Source organism: Dacryopinax primogenitus (genome assembly GCF_000292625.1).
Source record: "Dacryopinax primogenitus strain DJM-731 SS1 chromosome Unknown DACRYscaffold_10, whole genome shotgun sequence".
Classification (NCBI taxonomy): Eukaryota; Fungi; Basidiomycota; class Dacrymycetes; order Dacrymycetales; family Dacrymycetaceae; genus Dacryopinax; species Dacryopinax primogenitus.
Genome location: NW_024467207.1, coordinates 648,176 through 669,853, shown reverse-complemented (window position 1 = coordinate 669,853; position 21,678 = coordinate 648,176). Strand labels below are relative to the sequence as shown.

At 54.0% G+C, this 21,678-nt stretch overlaps 7 protein-coding genes across 7 annotated transcripts; 5 read left to right on the top strand and 2 right to left on the bottom strand.

Annotated features, from left to right (window-relative positions):
• Positions 1-1,110: 1,110 nt before the first annotated feature.
• On the bottom strand, positions 1,111-4,061 carry DACRYDRAFT_22623 (NADH-ubiquinone oxidoreductase). The gene is made up of 11 exons (XM_040772891.1): positions 3,953-4,061; positions 3,813-3,899; positions 3,712-3,760; positions 3,640-3,657; positions 3,555-3,578; positions 3,455-3,502; positions 3,343-3,405; positions 2,066-3,293; positions 1,699-2,006; positions 1,396-1,635; positions 1,111-1,343 (listed from the first exon to the last, which is right to left on the bottom strand). The coding sequence occupies exons 1-11, from the start codon at positions 3,987-3,989 to the stop codon at positions 1,247-1,249; spliced, it is 2,199 nt and encodes a 732-aa protein (XP_040628401.1). The 5' UTR covers positions 3,990-4,061; the 3' UTR covers positions 1,111-1,246.
• Positions 4,062-4,226: 165 nt separating this feature from the next.
• DACRYDRAFT_116652 (uncharacterized protein) lies at positions 4,227-6,099 on the top strand. Its single transcript, XM_040770242.1, has 3 exons — positions 4,227-4,466; positions 4,523-4,968; positions 5,022-6,099. The coding sequence occupies exons 1-3, from the start codon at positions 4,314-4,316 to the stop codon at positions 6,091-6,093; spliced, it is 1,671 nt and encodes a 556-aa protein (XP_040628400.1). The 5' UTR covers positions 4,227-4,313; the 3' UTR covers positions 6,094-6,099.
• Positions 6,100-6,349: 250 nt separating this feature from the next.
• DACRYDRAFT_16185 (uncharacterized protein) lies at positions 6,350-7,830 on the bottom strand (the record flags this gene model as incomplete). The annotated part of the gene is made up of 3 exons (XM_040771170.1): positions 6,350-7,336; positions 7,386-7,484; positions 7,540-7,830. The coding sequence occupies 3 exons, from the start codon at positions 7,828-7,830 to the stop codon at positions 6,350-6,352; spliced, it is 1,377 nt and encodes a 458-aa protein (XP_040628399.1).
• A 588-nt stretch (positions 7,831-8,418) lies between these two features.
• Positions 8,419-9,799, top strand: DACRYDRAFT_22622 (Aldo/keto reductase). Its single transcript, XM_040772890.1, has 4 exons — positions 8,419-8,703; positions 8,756-8,915; positions 8,966-9,243; positions 9,296-9,799. The coding sequence occupies exons 1-4, from the start codon at positions 8,640-8,642 to the stop codon at positions 9,760-9,762; spliced, it is 969 nt and encodes a 322-aa protein (XP_040628398.1). The 5' UTR covers positions 8,419-8,639; the 3' UTR covers positions 9,763-9,799.
• A 1,349-nt stretch (positions 9,800-11,148) lies between these two features.
• On the top strand, positions 11,149-16,126 carry DACRYDRAFT_100410 (P-loop containing nucleoside triphosphate hydrolase protein; the record flags this gene model as incomplete). Its single annotated transcript, XM_040767451.1, has 2 exons — positions 11,149-11,876; positions 11,927-16,126. The coding sequence occupies 2 exons, from the start codon at positions 11,149-11,151 to the stop codon at positions 15,963-15,965; spliced, it is 4,767 nt and encodes a 1,588-aa protein (XP_040628397.1). The 3' UTR covers positions 15,966-16,126.
• Positions 16,127-16,518: 392 nt separating this feature from the next.
• On the top strand, positions 16,519-18,388 carry DACRYDRAFT_80094 (cytochrome P450; the record flags this gene model as incomplete). Its single annotated transcript, XM_040776425.1, has 5 exons — positions 16,519-16,844; positions 16,892-17,308; positions 17,355-17,422; positions 17,475-17,724; positions 17,775-18,388. Exons 1-5 carry the CDS (start codon positions 16,628-16,630, stop codon positions 18,386-18,388), a joined length of 1,566 nt encoding a protein of 521 aa, XP_040628396.1. The 5' UTR covers positions 16,519-16,627.
• A 1,054-nt stretch (positions 18,389-19,442) lies between these two features.
• DACRYDRAFT_22619 (glutamate dehydrogenase) lies at positions 19,443-21,376 on the top strand. Its single transcript, XM_040772889.1, has 6 exons — positions 19,443-19,516; positions 19,671-19,772; positions 19,819-19,881; positions 19,940-20,353; positions 20,404-21,036; positions 21,088-21,376. Exons 1-6 carry the CDS (start codon positions 19,484-19,486, stop codon positions 21,223-21,225), a joined length of 1,383 nt encoding a protein of 460 aa, XP_040628395.1. The 5' UTR covers positions 19,443-19,483; the 3' UTR covers positions 21,226-21,376.
• The last annotated feature ends 302 nt before the right edge of the window (positions 21,377-21,678 follow it).

The following is a 21,678-nucleotide window of genomic DNA, read 5'->3' as shown; positions in this document are numbered from 1 at the left end:
CAGCTCAAAAAGGGGATCAAGATCGCACATCGTCATCGTTGCCACACGACATCCGTGGAGAGGTCGCTGAGAGCCCCATCTGAGCACTAGCTCGATGTTGAACTGCTGGATCCGTCCAAATCCCCAACGATCCACTTTGCATACTCTCTTGGTGTTGACCTGTCTAGCAGTGCTCCAATGTATTGGATATCAATTTAGTGACCTTCTTGTTCCGGCTCGTACTTTTCTGTGCTCAAAGGCGCACCACGGGCTTGGGTGGTAGAGATGATTGAGCCGCCTCGGGTAGATCCGAACTGGTTCTACGCCCAAGTGCACGCCACGTCAATTTCTAAGCACATTAAGTATGAGCCAAGTCTACTGATCCGGCTCTCCGTACATTGAATGAGTGTAGCTTCGAACCAACCGCACATAAATGACGGCACTCTGGAGGTGGATCTATCAAGTTTTGAGGCCCTCAGACACCACCGTCTCAATTTCCAATGCCCACCGCCTCCACGACCAAAGCCATCGGAATCTTCTACAACATTTTTCTATTCTTATTCTCGAGGCTGCCTCGAAGCATCATCGATTCATGCCTGCTTCTGAGTGGCGGCGTATTGGGACAACCTATGCAAGCACCCTTCCACGGGGTGCCCACCAGACAGGCCCACGCCGAGGGGCCTTTTCTGCGCCCGGAGAACAAACCGAGTGCTTTAGAGCAAGGCCTGTTCGCCTGAACTCGAAATCCGTCCGGATCCGTTCTATCCGGAGAATAGATCGGGATGTTCTCGACGTCGCAGTGGACCAGTTTCGCGCAGGCGTGCTTGTCTTCTGTTTGTCATCCATCTTGTAAGAAAAGTTTCGAGTTTCGAGCGCCAGAGCTCACATTTGCATAGATTTGCGATCTCGTTCTTCCTTTTTCTTTATATCGCACGGAATCTGTTGTTGGTCATCAAGTATCGCATCGGCTCCATCTACATCCATGGATGCCGAACCTGCTTTCGGATCCCAAACACGCTGTTATGTATGCTCACTTTCGCATTCATTTTCTGTTGGGAACTTCTAGATACTCTGGTCAAGGGATATGTTCCCAGGAATGCGTGCCTCGATGTAGTTTGCAAATGAAATAGTTTTTCTGATATTCTACAATACACCTTATTGCCCTAGTCCGCTTTCGCGCCCACACGACCAGAGTATTCAAGGGTAGGTACTTCATCCAGGGTACCTAGTCCGCAGATGATGCTTCCCCAAGATTCCCCCGGTTAAATTATGCAAACGAGGCCTGCTCCGCCGTCTCGTCTTTTGAGAATCCGTAGTCCTCACCCTTGACAAACGCCCTCGTGCATTGCGCCATGGTGACGGACCTAGTCGCTATCAGCTCGTGATCCCGGAAGCTCATACGTAAAAACCGCGTACGCTCTGGAAATCGGATCAGTCATGTAGAAGTTCTTGATCGGCTTTTCAAATGTTTTGCCACTCGCTTTAGCTGGCGTGGACGCGCTAGCCAGCTGAGCGAGGCCGAACTGGGCGACCTCTACAGAGGTTCGCTCGATAGTGTCGAACCGTACCAATGTAGGCGAAACTTCCCACATTCGATCGCGCAGCTGAACGATGTCGTCGTAAGGTAGGGCCTCGCCGCAGACTTCAGATAGGGCCCTAGGAATAGGTTCCACGTCAGAACAGTCGCTCATGTTGAGAAGCATAGAGGTAGGGACGCACCGGATAATCTTCCAGTCCTCACGCGCCGCGCCTGGAATGGAGACGGCCGCCCTACCCATCTGCGCCCGCCCCTCCGTATTGACCCATGTAGTTCCCTTCTCGGTGTAGGCCGCACCCGGCAGCACGACATCGGCAATTTGGGCGCCAAGGTCGCCGTGCGACCCTTGATAAACCACAAACGCATCCTCGGGGATTGTTTTGGGGTCGACATCGTCAGCAGAAAGGAGGTAGACAAACTTAGGGGTGGTCTTGGCAGCCGCAGCACTCGGAACAAACCCAATGTCATATGCAGCAGCGCGAGAAGCGTTCTGGGAGCCCCTTTGCGTCAGTGTTTTGTCCATGGAGAACTGAGAAGGATCGTACGTACCCGCTGGAGAACGCAGAATCCGTTCCACTCGGCATTCAATAGCTTGGCCTTGTTATCCTGTACGTACTCAGCAAGCGTTTTCAGCGCCGCCTTCCCATCCGGATGCTCCGTCAGGGCGGATCCAACGATGATCAAGGGCTTTTTAGCCTGCTTGAACTTAGCCGCAAAGCCCTGCTTGCCCTTTGCAAACGTTTCGATCGCCTTGAGATCTGCACCGAGGTAGTCGTATTCGTAGGTGGTCTCGACCCGCTCGCCAATGAAGCCGACCTCAAGGCCGGTATGAAGGTAAGATTTGCGAATGCGGCTGTTCATGACGGCAGCCTCGTGTCGGGGATTCGTGCCTACGAGCAGGATTGCGTCTGCCTCTTCGAGCCCAGGGATAGTGGCATTGAAAAGGTAGTTGGCACGGACATCGACGCCAGTGGCAGGGGGCTCGGATCCACCGGGGCAATCGAGCGCGGTGTTGTCAGAGCCGAGCTGGTTCATCCAGTCCTTGAGCGCGACCATCGACTCGGTGTCAGCTAGACCACCTGCAATCGCCTTGATCTCGTTGCCATTCGCACCAGAACTGGCAAGGCCTTCACGCACAGTCGTGAGCGCACCCTCCCAGGAGGCAGGGACGAATCGGTCGCCCTGCCGAATGAGCGGGGTCATGAGCCTCTGGAACTGGAGGCCATCATATGCGTAACGCGTTTTATCGTTGATCCACTCCTCGTTAACATCGTCGTTGGTCCGAGGTTGGACACGCATAACTTTCGGACCGCGAGATTGAACCAAAATGTTCGACCCTACGGCATCCATTACGTCGATCGACTCGGTGTCTTTCAACTCCCACGGTCGAGCGTGGAAGGCATATGGCTTTGCGGTCAGGGCACCAACAGGACAAAGATCGATGATATTCCCCGACAGCTCGGAGTCCATCACTTTCTCGACATACATACCGATTTGAAGGTCATTACCACGACCGGTCGTGCCCAGCTCCTCGACACCAGCAACCTCGTTTGCGAAGCGTACACAGCGTGTGCACTGGATACACCGGTTCATGGATGTTTTGACAAGCGGACCGAAGTCTTTGTTCTCTACAGCGCGCTTGCCGACAATCTCATGGAATCTTGATCGATCCGAGCCGTAACGCATTGACTGGTCCTGTAGGTCACACTCGCCACCTTGATCACAGATCGGGCAGTCTAGCGGATGGTTCGAGAGCAGGAACTCCATTACGCCCTCCCTGAACACCGTCAGCCACAATGGACTCGCAACATTTCGATTGAATGCACCTCGCTTCGTGGACCATTGGAGTGTTAGTGAACACCTGTGCACCAGGCATGGCAGGCATCGCGCTATGAGGGCTTGAGAACAACTCTATCCTGGTAATTTCATATAACATACCATGATGCAATGGGTTTGGGAGATCGTGCAACCTCGACCAAGCACATACTGTAGAACGTCAGGTGAGCGACCAAATGAGGTCTGGGTTGACCACACTTACCGACAGTTACCTGCAATAGCAAGCCTTGATATGAGGAGCAAAAAATGAGTTCTCATGTTTGTCTCACAAAATTAAGACAATTTACCGATCATGGTAGCAAAACCTGCGGGTGCGTTAGTACTTGCCCCGAGGAACACAGACAAAACGATAGACATACCTAGGAATCGTTACGCCTGCAGCTTCGCACGCTTGGATGAGCGCGGTGCCTGTCACCACCATTAATCCTACAATCCGAGATAGCGATGGGTATGGTAATACCCTGTGGTACAGTAACGGTCTTTCCATCGATTGTGAGTGTGACGTCCGCCGATCGTTTTGCGCTTGTCTGGAAGCCACGACGGGCACCTGGATTGATATCGTCACCGACAACAATCACCTGTTGAAGACAACATACATACCAGTCCGGAATGCCCTCTTCGTCCCTAACCTCAACATATTCTATATCTTGTCGACCAAATGGCCGACTAGTCGGATGGGCAAAGGCTGGGGGGGAGCGGGGAGGATGACGGCGACGAGAAGGGCAGCGGATGGTCGGATCGGACAGGAAAGGAATTTGCTTCCGAAGAAGCGTGATGTGACGTCTCTGATTGGAAGACGCGGTTAAGGAGAAGAGGTTGGTGCGCGTCGCTGGATGTATGCGCATCTTAGAAGCTGACAATGACATCTCTTGGTCGGACGGTCGCCTCTCTTGCTTAAGTACGAGCATCATCTGGGTCATTATCTTACATTAAGCTTTGAGTATCGCACCGCCGCCCACCAATGGCAGGATTTGACGTTCCTCATAATGGGAACGCGTTCAAGAACTTGCCAAACTCGTTCACATCCACCATGCCTTTCCTTCGACTCCCCGAGGAAACTCATACCCATATCATGTCTTATCTCCCTGTTCCGAGCATGCTGGCATGTAGTCGGGTACGCGTACATCCTCTCGAGCTCTCTGCGAAAATGCTCACACAATGTCCCAGTAGACTTGTAAACTGCTCTATCTACGCCTCTCTTCATCACTCGCTTTGCAATCCATCATCAGTCTGTATGCGCATTCACTGGTCCCAGTTCCCACGTCTCTTTCCCCCGCTCACACTCTTGCTTTGTTGAGTGAACATTCACTCGCCTGGCAGGCCCTGAAGCCGCAGAGAGTTGAGACCATCCACATGCCTCCTGGCCTTTGGTTTGGCTGGAGAGCAGATCTCAGGGGAGGGTGGTATGCAGAATGCGATGAAGGGCATGTTGCGCTCGTCAAGCTTCCATCTTGGAAAGATGATGTTTCAGTGAGTGAAACAGGCGATGCGGAAGAGGACGAGGAGAAGGACTTCCAGATTTTCAGGCCACCGGGAGGGAAGGTGGTTGGACGCATAGAGGATGTGTTGATCGACCCCGGGCAGGACCTGGTGATGTATATCACTCGCACACCTGAGTACGTCCTTTCCTCCAGCTCATATGCGTATCGCTTGACCTCTATCCTTGCAGTCGATCATGTCTCACCCTGCATGTTCTCACCCTAGAAGGAAAACACCACCCTTCCGCCACCAGCCGTACAATGACCTACCAGCAAACCTGGCGTGGTGATTTTCCCGGCGTCAAGCTGTTCGCCTGCTCGCTGTCTCGCTCACTCGTTGCTTTTTTCGTCCTTTCCTTCTTGGGGAATACCCGATTGAACGAGATCGTTGTCTGGAACTGGCAGACCGGCGAGGAATGGCGACGGGAGACTCACTGGAGACACTACGAGACGCTTGCATTCATTGGCGAGCACGAATTGGTAGCCGGGTGCGTGACTGGTGACGGACCGACATTGGACGTGTACACCATTTCGTCACCGAATCAGGAGAATCAAGACGACACTCACATCCTTCTCTCGCACTCCTTGGCCCTCCCGCGCCTGCGGGACGATATTCGGCTTTCCGTGTACTTTTCACCCAACCGCTCTACCCCCTATCCTACGTCTTACCCTTGGTATTGCCCACCCAAGAATCAGCTTCTAGCAATCACCCTCCGCCCGTCGCGCGTCACCTCTCGCATCGCTGAAAATGGATTGTATGCGCTATTCCTTCTCGTCCGCACCCTTCTTCACCCGCCGGGCCTAGAGACTAGTGTCCATCCTGTCGACGACAACGATGCATCCCCTGTGCCCTGGTCTATTTGGGGACCAGACAATACGCGAATTATCCCATTGGACCCTCTCCTGCCCAATCCAATACGCACAAGTTTTACCCACGGCACACGTGGCATATATCTCATCTCGCCTACCCCCTCGAACTCTTTCCAAGTCTGCGTCGTCGACTTCTCGCCCTACTTCCTACGGCAGGATCACCAAGAAGACGATATTGTCCAGGAGACGGAACTCCCCAAAAACCCTTTCTGGGAAAGCACCGTGGTGACACGCTTAGGCTACAGGAAGGCAAAGACCTTTTCAGGGTGGGGTGATGTTGTATGGACATGGATTGATGAAGAAAGACTCGTTGTCGTCCGGCGTGAAGACCTGGGGGTAGGGGAAGAAGGAGGAAGGGTTGTTGGGAATGTCCTACAAGTCATGCTTATGTAACGAGGTAAAATAGCCGCCATTCACTACTCTTCTTGCAACGATATTAAAAGCAAGGTCGCAACCAACTTGCCTGTTGTCTTCAAAGATTCAGTCGGGATTTTAACAATGTGCATTAACGTGTATCTGCAGAGAAATGACACAGAGAAGGAAGGCACAGTGGAGTGTGGTCGTAACGGGTTTGTAACTACGAGAGTATGCATATGGTTGTGACATCAACAAACAAACTAGCGTGTAATCAGATCATGGATCTACAGATCTACAATGCCGGGGACACGAGCGCAGCCCACGCGTCCATAAGAGCCCGCGTCCTCTGATCAAGCTCATACCATTGTCTATCACAATGCTCCTTTAGCTCCCTGAATATTTTCCCCTGCAGATAGCAATCCGTCCACTTGACGACCTCCGCACGAGTCGTGTCCATGAGCGCATCCAGCTCTCCCATGCGCATGAGAAAGCGATCACGGTAGCAGGAAAGAAGTTCCGCGGGTTTTCTATTCGGACCTTCCTCCATGAACTCGGGTACGGTTGCTGCTTGCCATAGAGGGACGACGGCAGTCATCTCCCAATCCAGCAAGCTGGTGATCTTGGCATTATCGGGCAAGAACATAATATCGTCCATGTTGAGGTAGGGTCGCCAGAGCGCTGAGTTGACGCTGAATGGAAGCTCCGGAGGACAGAGCACGATCTCCGAGAGGCTGATCAGGCCCTTCAGCACGCTTTTGTAACCGTCCAGACAGGTCGGATATTTGGCAATATCCCAACCGACACTGATTGCCGCGTGTTCTGGGTATTGCTCTAGGTATTCGAGCTGCAGGCGAACGTTCGCGACCATCCACGCGTTGGCCGTATTCCAAGGCCGAAGCGGGGCGGCAATTCGTGGTTTTACAGACTCGAAAGGGGCCACGGAACGCTGGAACGACTGATTGAAGAATTGAGGTTTGATTGTTTCTCCAATTTCGAACTTGTCTAGGGTTTTTTGGCCTTGGGTTACCAGGTAGAGCGAGCCAAAGCCACCGACGCGGTGGGTGAAGAGTTCGTGCAGGACATTCGCGAGCGAATCCATCAGGGTAAGTTTTTCCTCTTGCGTCCAGTACTGCCACATGGTGCGAGCGGTGAGGCCAGAGGCCACGGTGTGGACGCTGTACTCGCATCCGATAGGGTTTTGAGGGATTAGGTTGCAGTGAAAAACTGAGGGTATCGGAATGGAGGGGATGAAGTCGCGGCAGTATCGCATGGTCGCGATCTACGGAGCATGGTTGAGATACTTAGTTTCTAACCCAAAGGGCACATACCTCCGACTCGAGCTGCTTCGACGTCAGGCATGGCTTGCAGAGCCTGACAATGATGTGTTCTATGGTGTTACTTCCGTCCCGAAACTCACAACGATATATCTGTGATGACATTAGCACATGGCCGTAGAGATGAGTGAGACCACAGTATGCTCACGACATCGTGTTTTCCTTCCGCCCATTTCATAAGATGGAGACATTTGACGCCTGCCCACTTTTCCAAGTCGTTGATCAGAGCGGAGATATTGAGCTTCTCGACGCCGAACACATCAGTCTCCTTGACATCTGTAAGCTTGCAGGTTGGTTTGACCATGGTCTTCTTTGAAGACCCCACAATGTCAACGTCCTCAGATTCTCTGTCTAAGCCCGTGGTCTTCACCGGACCAGGCAGCGGCTTACGGGCTTTCGAAAAGCGAGTTTTCCGAGATGTTGACTTGCGAGGCGGCATGAGGAGAAAGGCCAGGTTCAAGATGTAAATCCACCGCTGCAGGCTCGCGCGAGTCACTTATAGCGTCTGTTTGTGGCGAGCGGCTATGACTGGCGATGGCAGACGGCCAGAAGATACGGAAAAGCGGATCATAATGATGGGTAGACACGTTTTCCCCCGAGGTCCCCCTGCTGAATCTTGACTTGTCCGGACTTCAAACAGCGTTTCCTGCGCATTGAGGATAGTGTACCAATACCCAAAGGGTGGGCTACCAGAGCTAGCAAGACATGTGTGGGAGAACATCTTCAAGCATAGGCCCGAGCCACTAGAGCTGCCATGTTTTTGAGGGGAAAGCCAGTTCATAGAGCATCGCGGAGTTAAGCTATCCCGGTGCTTCATTCCCAATATTATGCCCCTCGAATGCGTGATATCCCATTGAGCAGCCGACTGACTCACATTGATTCGGCATCAATCCCGACAGGAGAGATGCGAGTCAATTTGAGAATAAAGTTCGCCTTGGCGTCTTTGGTCTCAGACCCTGGTCCGGGGATTCAATGCCCCGCAGGGTCAGTACCTCCGCAACTCCGCACCGTTCCCTCCACATCCAATGGACTAACGTGACCTCTCTCTTCTCCACCGTGTGTTCGGCCCGTCCGTGCGAGATACCGAGAGCAATTAAGCTGCGAGAGGGTGCCTGAGAATGGACGGAGCCTCCTGGTGCGGGGTATAAAGCTTTTAGGCTTGATTGACTTCATCTGTTGAGGGAGCTTCCAACCCTTGCGTGATTCACTGATACTACCCCGATCTAGTCGAACGATACTGTCACCACCATGGCACCTTCTCGCGTACCGATGATCATGGGGACGATGACGATGGGCGAGGCTGGCAACGGACGTGCGTATCTCTTCCCCTTGCATCGTATGTCGATATGCTGATGATGGTTCAGCTGTTCGTACGAGTGAACTTCCCGACTGCCAAGCAATCCTGGACGTCTTCTTCCAACATGGTTATACTGAGCTGGACACTGCTCGCGGATACGCTGCTGGGACGACTGAAGCATACTTGAGCAAGCTTAAGCTACCCGAGAACGTTGTGATTGATACCAAGTGAGACTGACCTTGTCATCGCTCTATCAGCTTTGCTAAGACATTTGCAGGGTCTGGCCCAATCCACCCAACTTCCACAAGCCCATCGGTGTGCGCGAAGCCCTTCTCACGTCGCTCAAGACGCTCAACCGCAAGAGCGTCCGCATCTTCTACCTGCACGCGCCGGACCGGACGACGCCTTTCGAAGAGACTTGCGCTGAGCTTGACAAGATGCACAAGGAAGGGTTGTTCGAGATTCTGGGGCTGTCGAACTTCCCGTCCTGGGAGGTGGCCGAGATGGTGACACTGTGCAAGGAGAGGGGATGGATCCAACCGAAGGTATATCAAGGTGCGTCTCAAAAGAGTCCACAATCCAGCAGCTCTTACTGACATCGGCACAGTCATGTACCACGCTCTCGCTCGTGGTGCTGAGCTGGAGCTCGTCCCTGCTCTGAGGAAGTATGGGATGCGTCTAACCATCTACAATCCCCTCGCAGGCGGTTTCCTTGCCGGCAAGATGCTCTCCCCGGAGGACGCCGAGAAGTCCGGTCGTTTCTCGCTCAATCCTGATATTGCCACGGTCTATCACAGCCGGTACTTCCGCGATGGTTACTTCGAGGCGATCAAGCGGATCAAGGATGCGGCTGACAAGCACGGTCTGCGCATGTCGGAGGTTGCTTGGCGTTGGTGTCAGCATCATTCGGCTCTTGGACCGGAGGACGGTGTCATCCTCGGAGCGACGAGCCCCGAACAGCTGGAGTCTAACCTCTCAGACTCGGAGAAGGGACCTTTGCCCCAGGATGTGGTGGATGTGATTGACCAGGGATGGGAAGAGGTCAAGGGGTATGCCCCTCAGTACTTCCGCTAGATCCTCAGAGTAGGAAGCAGTCATGTGACAAGTAGAATAAATATAAGTTCATGTTGATATGTACTTTGTGCTAAACTCGATGGACTCGGGCTTACACCTGGGGGCCGCGGAGAGTGAAAGCTTTGGAGCCGGAGATGATCCGTGGAAGCGTACAAGAAGCGCTTCTCGAACAAACAAAAACCTTGCAACTGCCGTCACTTCTTTAGCGAGAACTAGCTATAGCCTAAAAACTTGGGCACCCTTGGATCCTGTATCCAAAAAAACTACAGTCCTAGGCTCCTCACCGTGATACGCGTACGGCCCCGGCCGCGGGTTTGTCATGTTCCTTTCCGAAGAGATATGTGTATTCCAGCGGATTGCAGACCGGCGCTGAGAGCAACCGGGGCCCATAGCGCTGATTCAGCACTACGACGCCTGAATATTAAGGAAAGGAGACCGTAAACCCAGAACAGGCGGCAACAAAGGGCGTTCACAGTTGCAAGGAGAATAACGTTCGGGGCTTCTCTCGGCGCTGCGGATCCGATGTTTGCTTCCGCTACGGACAAGGGTTCTTCCGGCGGTGTGTTTGTTGGACACCCAAACGTCGTTGTTCATCAGTCTTGTTTGACAGTCCATTGCTGGCGCTCCTTCAATGCGTTTCTTGACGGTTTAGACGCGGTCTGATGACAGGAAGTCTGGATTTTGAGTATGAGAAGCAGCGGAAATAGCGGAATCGATGTTGGCCTTTTGTTTGAGCGAGCATCGACGATACCCTAGGTGCGCGGGCCAGTGCGAGGTGATCTCCCATCATAACGGACGCCAATAGCGAGAAAAGGTAGACAATGGGCATGGCACACGCCAGTGAGAAACGCGGAGAGGAGCAGGAGCTATGGGATGCATCCATCTCCGTTTGGTATAAAAGCGTCTGAAAGAAGGTTGCTTCTTGTCCAGGCAGAGGTCTTTTGTTCTCCGTTTTGTGGACCCTCGCGAAGGTTTGCGAAATTTCTCTGTAAGCTCTCCGCACGGACGTTTGTGGGAGTGTACAACAAAAGTGACTTCTTCCCGCACCGAACCCTGGGCGAGTATTGTTCATTTACCTTGCTACCCCCTCTTGCCTCTTTCCATCCGGCATCCCCTTTCCCCCCGTCTCCCTCTCCCATCCCCATTCCCCCTTGCCCTCCTCGCCGATCCCCTTTCTCCTCATCCATCTTCTACACGCCGATTGAACTCCAAGACAACGACCAAACACAAGCATCCACTAACCAATACACTAATTTGTGAGCTCAGCGAGCTCAAAAATTGTAATGTAAGTCCCCTACGTCTTAGGCAACGCTGGTGTTGACGACTCGCAGCACACTCATCCTCAACCCTCCTTCTGTGCATATATTACAGACACATATTACGAACATGCGGCGTCCCGATCTTCGCATCAACGTTCCGGAAGCTACCCCTTCATCCACGCCGGCGATCTCCTACGCGAGCTCGCCGGTGACTGTACCCTCTTCTTTGCCGTCACCTTCGCCATACTCGCCCACAGAGTCGTTCGGAGAACAGGACGTAGCTGACTTTCCCGAAGATGAGAAAGAGCAATCTGTTCGCCCTTCTGCTCCGGAGCCGACATCCAAACCACGGCTCATGCGGACTCCTGTGACTCCCCAAGATTTGCCCACTGCTGTGCTGCCCCCCGCCTATACCGACTATAAGCGCCCACGTCCCACCACTGCATTGCTGTTTTCCGCTCTCTCCACCAAGGATAAGTGCACGCTGCTCTTTCCCGCAATATGCATCTCCCTCGTCCTTGGCGGCTCAGCCCCTTTCATGACTCAAGTTATCGGCGAGGCGTTCGACGCGTTCGCCAACTTTCCCGTGACCGGTGCTACGTCTGCAGACGCGAGCACGCTCTTTCGCAGTGTAGGGATCACCTCCGCCGAGCTGGGCGGGCTGGCGGTCGGAGTCATGGCTGTGAGCTGCACGGGAAGCAGCCTGTGGGTGAGATGCAGCGAGCGCGTGTGCAGGACAATCCGGGAACGCGTCTTTGTGAGCGTTGTTGGCAGGGAGATGCAGTGGTTCGATATGCAAGCTACGCAAGAAGGAGGTGATATAAATGCCGGCGGCATGCAGGCAAAGTTCACTGAGTACGTGCTGCGGCGTCTGAAGTGAGCGTCGAGTTGACCCTTCCTCGCAGAGATACGGAGCACGTCCGTATTGCCATTTCTCAGCGCTTTCCGCAAGTCATCGAACATTTGACCACTACGCTAATCGCGCTCGTCCTCGCGTTCGTGCGCTCCCCACTGCTGTCGCTGCTCATTTTATCCGCAATCCCGGTCATGCTCATCTCCGACGGAACGCTCCAGCGCTTTTCTTCCAAGGACGCGGAGGCTTTCGAAAGTCTCAAGATGCGCATTCCTTCTTTCCTCAGCAGCACCTTAGACAACATCGCGACCGTCAAGGTGTACAACGGTGCCGAACCTACTATATCTTATCTGACGGCGTTGCTCGGCCACAGGGAGCGAGAAGACAACCGACAATCTGCCTTCTGGGCAGTCCGACAAGGCACAAACAAGTTCATCATTTCCGGAACCTTCGTCACTGCCTTCTGGTTTGGTGCTCGTCTTGTTCAGGAGGGCAAGCTGTCCCCTGGCAGCGTGATGAGTGTCTTTTGGGCGTGCCTAATCGCTTCCTCTAACGCGCAAATGTTGCTGGAGCCGGTGGCCGAGTACCTCAGGGGAAAGGAAGCCATGGTACGGCTCGTGGAACTTGTAGAGCCCGGCCCAATTGAGATGGACGAAACGGCATACGAAGCGGCCCTGGCGCAAGGCGAGGAAGATGTGCATGAGGAGGATCTGCCACCGTACGAGTTTCCGCGCCACAGCAGCTTTGATGGCCAGGACGTCACGGACGAGCGCGATCTTGAAGCTGGCCTCCCCACGCCCCGCCCGCGCCCCCGGTCCTTAGTCCGCAGTCTAATCGATTTGACAGTTGCTCGCAAGCCATCGCGCGCCTTTTCAACCACTTCGGTCAAAACGTTTATCTCCCGCCCCAGCATCGCATCCATGCGTTCCCAGACACGTGCTCGTGTTTCTTCTAGTTCAAGCACGTGCAACTCTCGCTCGAATCAGCCTAAGGGCGCCATCGACATCTCCCACCTGACGTTCTTCTACCCATCGCGTCCCTGGCCACCAGCCCTCGAGGATGTTAGTGTCTTCTTCCCCGCTGGGGAGCTGACATTCGTTGTTGGCGGCTCTGGATCTGGCAAGAGCACCCTCGCTACCCTTCTCGTTGGGATGTACAATTTTCCTCCTGTCCAGGACAACAGCTTGGGGGTCATCACCGTGGACGGTGTCCCCCTTATCGATGGTGCAGAACTTAGAGAACGCGCTGCGTTAGTGCAGTTCGGCGGGGGTGTCGTGTTTGACATGAGCGTCCGCGATAACGTCTGCATTGCTGCATCCGATCCTTCGAACGTTAGCGATGAGCTAGTGCAAGAGGCATTGAGAATGGCGATGATGCACGAATGGGTCGAATTTCTTCCTGGAAAACTCGGTTGTCTTCTTGGGGAATCCGCTGCTGGACAGAAGCTTAGTGGTGGGCAACAGCAACGGCTTGCCCTGGCTCGTGCGCGTGTACGCGACCCTGAAGTGCTTATCCTGGACGAAGCCACCTCTCATCTCGACATCTCCTCCCGTTTTCTGGTCTTTTCTGCGTTGCGTCACTGGCGCAGGGGCAAAACTACGATCGTTATCACCCATGACCTGTCTGAGCTCTCCCCCTCCTCATTCGCCTACGTCCTCAAGGACGGTCGCGTCGTAGAGCAAGGCTTCCGGCGTGACCTCGAGCAAGTCGAAGGCGGCGAGTTTGCACGGATGGCGGCTGAGCAGGCGGGCGGGTGTGGAGCAGCTACCCAGAGCATCGACGACGAGGAATACGGATGGCAAGGTTGGGATGCGATGGCGGAGGAGGCGGAGGATACCAGAATCTCTCGATGGCGCAAGCACACGACGATGCAGGTCGGCCACCTAAAGAATGCTATTTCTGATCTGCTCCACCGGCATCCTGAACACCAGCTTGGGGATCAAGAAGAGGATAGGATCGCAGATCGCGAACAAACCCCTTCACCGCTGCCCAAACATCGTTCCAGATTTCTCCCCTTTCTTCCTCGGCCGAAACGGGCGAGTGCTCTTCCCCAGATCCCTTACCCACGTCGCACAGCCGCGCCGGAGCCAGAGCCATTTTACAACCTCATGGGAGCATCACTCGAGTCGATATCGGATGGAGGTGAGGACGCAACGAACGACTATGAAGTGGAGTATCTACGCCAAACTGGTGCAGCCGTACGTACGAAGCGCAGGGCGAAGTCGACGCACAGCGAACGAAGGCGCTGGACTGATTACGAGGTTGAGCAAGCAACCAAGGAGATCGAAATCGTCGTTCAGGATCGTGCAGCTGCCCTGATACCGCAGCCAGATCCAGTCGTACCCGCATGGACAGTTATCAAGCGTCTTCTACCCCTCGTTCCACATAAGTGGGTACTCGTACTCAGTCTGTTTTCTGCTGTCGCCAATGGTGCTACTACCCCTCTGTTCTCATTCTTCCTCGCCCGTCTCCTCGCTCAGGTCGCTCTTGGTGCAGAGGCAATGGATTTCACCGCTGTGACAATTGCCGGTTGTACCGTGCTTGGTGTCATCTTCGGCGATGGCTTGACTATGGCTTTGAAGATCTTCGGCACAGAGTATGTCGGTCACGCATGGCTCACCAAGATTCGATCTCGCATGATTGGTCTCGTCATGAAACAGGACAAGACATGGCACGACGAGAACCCATATCATAAGGTTGTTCCCGTCGTCGAGAATGCCGCAACCGACGTGTCGGAGCTCATCGCACAGGTTGCTCCCCAGTTTGTGACTGCTGCTACAATGCTCGGTGGTGCCATGGTGTGGGCAGTCATTATTGGCTGGCAACTCGCCTTGGTCGGATTTGGTCTTGCGCCCCTATTTGTGCTTGCTGCCGTCGGTCAGTTTATCCTTAGCATCGAGGCACAGCGTGTGGGTGCAAAGAGCAGGGAAGTCATCTCCGAACAGTACTGCAACGCCATCCGGAACATTCGCGCGATCCGTGGCCTCGGTCTTGAGGAAACGTTTAGGAAGCAGTTCGTTCTGATTCTGGACAGTGCTGTGAAGACTGGTATATCGCGCGCCTGGCTCGTGGGCTGCGCCTTCGGCTTACTCAATGCGCTTATCTTCATCTCCGAAGCCGTGCTCTTCCTTGTCGCTGCAAAACTTGTTTCTGTAGGCTTGTACACGTATGGCTCTATGGTGCAAGTCATGACACTCGTCGTGTTCTCGATCACGAATGGGGCACAGGTCCTGCAGGTCATTCCGGTCATGACAAAAGCGATCCATGCTGCTGGCGGGATCCTGAAGCTGCTTGACCTCGAAAAGAGCACTCCCTCGGATGCGTCTGAAACTGTTGAATTGAAAACTGACGGCGTCATTCGGTTCCAGGAAGTCGAGTTTGCATACAAGTCTCGCGCAGAAAACCCGATCCTTAAGCAAGTCAACTTCGAGATCAACCCTGGCGAGTGTGTCGCACTGGTTGGCTCTTCTGGATGTGGTAAAACCACTGTCATTGCTCTACTTCAACGCCTGTACGAGCCGATCAGTGGCAACATCTGGCTGGATCAGCAACCGCTGTGGGACGGTGACGCCTCCAAGATGCGCCGACGCATTGCTGTGGTGACGCAGCAAACGGCTGTCTTCCCCACCTCAGTCAAGGAGAACATCTCTTATGGCCGCTTTGATATTCCCTTGGAGCGCATTGTCGCCGCAGCAAAGGATGCGAACAGTCATGACTTCATCATGCAGCTGCCCGAGGGGTACGATACGCCGATCGGCAAGGGCAACGGCGAGCACGACTTGAGCGAGGGGCAGAAGCAAAGGCTAGGGATCGCCCGCGCACTCGTAAGGGAAGCAGATATTTACATCTTCGACGAGTGCACCGCGAGCCTGGACGCGCTGAACGAGTCTGCAATTCTGAAAACCCTTCGCGCAGTCACGCCTGGCAAGACAGTTGTGATGATCACCCACAAGTTGCAGATCATGCAGATGTGTGATCGCATTTTGTGCTTGCAGGACGGCGAGATCGCTGAGCAGGGCTCATTCGACGACCTGATGGCTAGGAGAGGGCCTTTCCATAACCTTACTACTGCGGCCGAGTGGGTTAATTGAGGCAACATTATCTTGTTTACTGTACATGTTCATTGTTTTCCATTTCTCTGCATCTCGACACGATTTCTTGCATCTCCTCTCTACCTTTGCATCGTTCTTTCTTTGCATGGTTTCGGGCTGTATAGCTTGGTTGTCTCTCTCTTCTTTCCTTTCTTCTGTGCAAACACCGACAAACGACATTCCATAATCCGTCCGCATAGTCTGTTGTTCGTTTACTTCGCATCATTTCGAGACGTAGACATGTATTTTTTGGGCAACTACCAGGATCAAATGAGATTCGTACAAGATCGCGAGTGTATTGGGGGGCTTTGGGTCATGACATGCTTCATAAATGACCGGATAATGTGTAAGCTAGGAGGGAAGAAGTGCCGTGCGGTCGGTGAGGGCCCGGATAAACATTGAAGCGTGCGGGTGACGTTTGCCCCGCTTCCGGCGCTTCTTTCACCCGGGGGATGTTCGCCCGCTGTTCCGCTCATCCAATCCGCTGCCTTTAACCTTGCTTTTCCCCACTTGGCCATATTCAGTCTTGATTCTGACTTGTAAAACCCTGCCTGGCAATGGTCCGTCCTTCGACAGCCTATAAGTAAGGGCTGTTTGGCACCTTCTGCCCCCTAACAACCTTCTTGCTCGTTGTCGCTGTCCACCCCACAGCTGATAGCCCAATGTCTCCTATTACCGATGTCCTCACTGGCGCTCCGTACCGCGATCTTGCCCTTGCGGCAGTTGCTCTTACGGCACTGGGAGTCTATTACTACCTCACTCACCTGAAGAGGAAGGACATGCCTCCCGGTCCACCACCGGCGCCGTTCGTCGGCAACAGGCACCAACTTCCCAAGCTCAAGCCTTGGAGAAAGTTCGCTGAATGGAACGCAACGTACGGTACGTGCTTGCCATTCGAACCAGAGAACAATGCTGATACAGCCCAGGACCTGTGGTATCGATCTACCTGGGCAAGACACCTGTGATCGTGCTCGGCACTGCACAAGCAGCATGGGATCTGCTCGAAAAGCGCTCCAACATCTATTCCTCCCGTCCGAGGTTCATAATGGCCCAAGAGATCCTGAGCGACAACCGTCGTGGCCTGATGATGCCGAACAATGCCGAATGGCGCAAATGGCGCAAGGTGCTCAACACGGGGTTCCATAACCGCGCGGCAGACACGTACAAGCCTATCCAGAGCTTGGAGAGCAAGCGCCTCATGTTGGACATGCATCAGAAGCCGGAGAAGTTTGAGACGAACTTGCAGCGGTATGCGGCTAGTGTCGTCGTCAGCGTTACCTATGGAAGGAGGATCGAAAACCTCAACGAGTGGATCATCCGGGAGAACGATGCTGCTATGGACTGTGAGCGAATAGCTGCTTTGCATTGATCCGTGCTGACAGGACGCAGATCTGACAAGCGTGAACATCCCGGGCAAATACGCTGTTGAGTCATTCCCGATTCTGCTCAAGCTTCCTGTACGTCATGAATCTCCCCTCTTGCTTCCCTCACGAGCTAATCCTCCAACAGCGCTGGATGCAAATCTTCCGCAAGGAAGCCGAGGAGCGCAAGGCGAAGGACATCGAGCTCTATACTCATCTCGTGAACGATGTGAAGACCAAGATGATGGATGGGTCGTGCAAGCCTTGCTTGGTGAAGGAGCTGGTCGATGCTGGAGAGGAGAAGACGGGATTGGACGAGCTCGCACTCGCTTATGCTTGCTCGACGCCGTTCGGTGCAGGTATCGAGACTACCTCCGCGACACTGTTGACCATGATCCGTACGTGGCTTCTTAATCCCTAAGTAACGTATGTACTCAGCAGTCCACAGTGGCTCTCGTCCATCACCCAGAAGTGCTCCGCAAAGCGCAGGAAGAGCTCGACCGCGTCATCGGGCCAGACCGCATGCCCACGTTTGAGGACTACGATTCTCTCCCCTACATACGGGCAACCTGCAACGAAGCGCTTCGCTGGCGACCCGTGGCCGTCCTCGGCGGCACCCCGCACGCAGTGACCGAGGACGACTGGTACAACGGCATGTTCATCCCTGCTGGCTCCACCGTCTTCGCCAACCTGGACGGTATAATGCGTGACCCAGTCATGTTCCCCGACCCGGACAACTTCCTCCCCGAGCGGTTCCTGACGACTACCGACCCCAGGCTGAAAGACTTTGACCTGCCCTTCGGGTTCGGACGACGGATATGCCCCGGCCGGCATTTGGCTTCCAACTCGATCTTCCTCCTCGCAGCGCGTATCATGTGGGGGTTCAATATTTCTCCTGTGCCGGGCCAGCCACTGCCAGATATATGGGACTACACGGATGGGTTCAACAGCAAGCCTAAGCCGTTTATGTGCGTCATCAGGCCTAGGAGCGATAAGGTTAGGAAGATTGTGGAGATCGAGGCGGAGAGTGCGAAGGAGGCGCTCGAGGCTTGGAGTTGGTAGGCGGTCGACGGCAGGCAGTAGTTGATTTTCACTTGCATCTTGTGTTCTGCAGAAATGTCATTTTTTATTCCTCAAGGGTGCGGAGGGATGCCGCTGCATGGTTGAGGAAACCGCATGGGTAAACTTTTTTCTCTCGTTGGGACTGTCCTTCAATGGACTGGCGTTCGGAAGCACAACCGGAGGAGATGCGTCGTAATGGTTGACATGAACTTACCCTCGCTGCATTCTTCATGAAGATCTTCGCTGTCATCGTTACTGTACTTGGGCATCGCAGACACGGCGCCCGGTAAATATGTAACCCTCTAAGGACAGATTTTCTTTCCCATACAACATTGCTCACATTAAAATCAAGGAACATGTTATTCGACACCCTACGAAAGACTATGTACAATGCACATGGTCGTCGTCGTCCCTGATGCATATGGGGTTGATCAACGGCCGAAGAAGCATGAATTCCTCGTTGTTCGCTCATCGATTCGCTTCCTAACAGGTTTTGCGCTATACCGGTTATAGGTTTTCGAGAGAGGGTCGATGTGGATGCGCTCAGGCAGATGGGAATCAGTGCCCAGCCAGTATTAGTGCAAGACGTCATTCGTTCATGTCAACGTTATCAACCTCTGTCCACTGACAGAACAACCTGATAACGTCAATAAGATAAGCTGTCTGGTCCTCGACCAGTAGTGAGTGCACGGTTGTTCAAACAAATTAGCGCCAAACCCTCAGGTGGTCGTTGAATCGGCAAGTCCGCGCCGCTTTACGGAAAGGGTCGGTTGACGTTCATCCTGCCACGCCCGCTGTCGGTGTTCTGTCGCCCATCCACCATGGCCCTGACTCAGAGACAGCGTCGTGCGACAACCCCGACGGCAGCCGGTGTCGCCTCTAACGGGGTAATGAGAAGTGAAGATTTGCAGCCTTATCGAAGTGGACGGCGGAGGGGGAGGGGGAGGGGAAAGGGGTATATCAGCGCCCTCTTTTCACTCCCCTTGTCAACATCGATATCCTAGCTGTTCTGCTCTACCATCTGCTTACTTACACTTGTCTGAATATACTTTGCATTTATTACCTGCCGACCAATAGACATTGGAATAAACAATAATGGTCCTCCCGTCCGAACCGGAGTTTGAGCAAGTGAGTTCCTCTTGGTTCCTCTTGGCTGTTCCCCACATACCAGCCGAGCATTCCTCCCTCTCCTCCTCATATCACACCGTTTATCTACTCTCAACATCTTCTTGCACTCTCCTTTCCCCCTCATCCTCGTCTACAACATGCTAACCCGTCGTAGGCACTGCTCGAGCTCATCACCTCCCTCGCACCCTTCCTCACCCAACACCCCGAGTACAAGAAAGCACTCGAGATCGTCCACATCCCCGAGCGTATCGCCCAAGTGCGTCTCTCCACCCTCCTCACAGAACATGCCTAACCTATCGCAGTTCCGCGTCATGTGGGAAGACGACAAGGGCGGGTGTAACGTCAACCGAGGATACCGAGTTCAGGTCCGCACCCCACACTCCTACGACACGTATACAACTAACCCAGCCATGCTGTATGTAGTACAACTCCGCTCTTGGACCGTACAAAGGCGGGCTGCGCTTGCACCCCAGTGTGAACCTGTCGATCCTCAAGTTCCTCGGGTTTGAGCAGACGTTCAAGAACGCGCTTACTGGGCTCTCGATGGGTGGTGGAAAGGGTGGGTCGGACTTTGACCCCAAGGGCAAGTCGGACGCCGAGATCCGCAGGTTCTGCGTAGCGTTTATGACCGAGCTACAGCGGCATATCGGGAAGGATACGGATGTCCCCGCGGGGGATATCGGCGTTGGTGCGAGGGAGGTCGCGTTCATGTTTGGACAGTATAAGAAGCTGAGGAACGAGTGGGTCGGCGTATTGACTGGGAAGGGTATCACTTGGGGTGGAAGCTACATCCGGCCTGAAGCGACTGGCTTCGGGTTGATATACTACGTGCAGCATGTGTGTCTCTTCTTTCCCCTTTGACTGGAATAAAAACTGACGAAAGGCAGATGATCGCCAAGCACGCCCCTGAGCGCCCGCTCACCGCCCCATCAACACTTGTCGCCATCTCCGGATCGGGCAACGTCGCCCAGTACACGGCACTCAAAGTGCTCGAACTAGGGGGCACAGTCCTCTCCCTCTCGGACAGCAAGGGCTCGCTCGTCCTGCGCAGCTCTAACCTGAACCCAGGGCAGGGGATCACCAAATCCCTCGTAGAGGAGATCCAGACTATGAAGCTGCACGGAGGGTCGCTCTCCTCCTTGGCTCTGCCTGCATCTACGGGACTGGTATATGTTCCTGGCGCACGGCCGTGGACCTTGCTCCCCAAAGTGGACATCGCCCTCCCCTGCGCGACTCAGAACGAGATGTCCGGCCCGGAAGCAGAGGCGCTCATCAGCGCCGGAGTAAAGATCGTCGCTGAGGGAAGTAACATGGGCTGCTCGCTTGACGCTGTGGAGATATTCGAGGGTTCCCGCCGGAAGGGGGGAAAGAACGCCGTATGGTACGCTCCGGGCAAGGCGAGCAACTGCGGGGGTGTCGCTGTGTCTGGGCTGGAGATGGCACAGAATTCCCAGAGGCTGACATGGACTACCGAGGAGGTAGACCAGAAGCTGAACGGGATCATGTCTAACTGCTTTAACGTGCGCTATTTCGCCCTGCTGCTCTTTCCCTTGCTGATGGACTGGTTATAGATCTGCTACGACGCGGGATGCAAGTTCTCCGGCGAGACCCCGTCACCCGATGTCCGCCCCAGCCTTCTGAGCGGCGCTAACGTTGCTGGCTTTATCAAGGTTGCGGACGCGATGAAGGTCCAGGGAGATTGGTGGTGAGGGCTTCGGGTGAATTCCTTGCTAGATTTATTGGGCGCGTGTATTTGCTGATGTGCTACTTGGGTAGTGTACGGCTGATACCGCATTTGTATGTATTTGGTTTTGGATAAACAACATGTGGGATTGAATCATGTTGACGTCGTGATAATACTGATCATCGTGAACAACATTCCTGTGTATTGGCCGGTGATATCCTTCGTGTTGACCCGCAGAATAGGAACCTCAGTGCTCCATGGGGAAGATCAGGCATCAGACAGGTTGCGTATTTGATCAACCCACTCATAGGGCACGCAAATGTAGAGAGTCGCAGATGGTGGGTATACATTGACTAGAGCTACATCGAGCTGACTAGAAAACATCTGTTATAAATACAACCAGAAGTGAGAAGGAGAAAGTGATTTACACCAGTAGACAGGCAACAGAGACAACAACAGCAGAAAGAAAACAATTAAC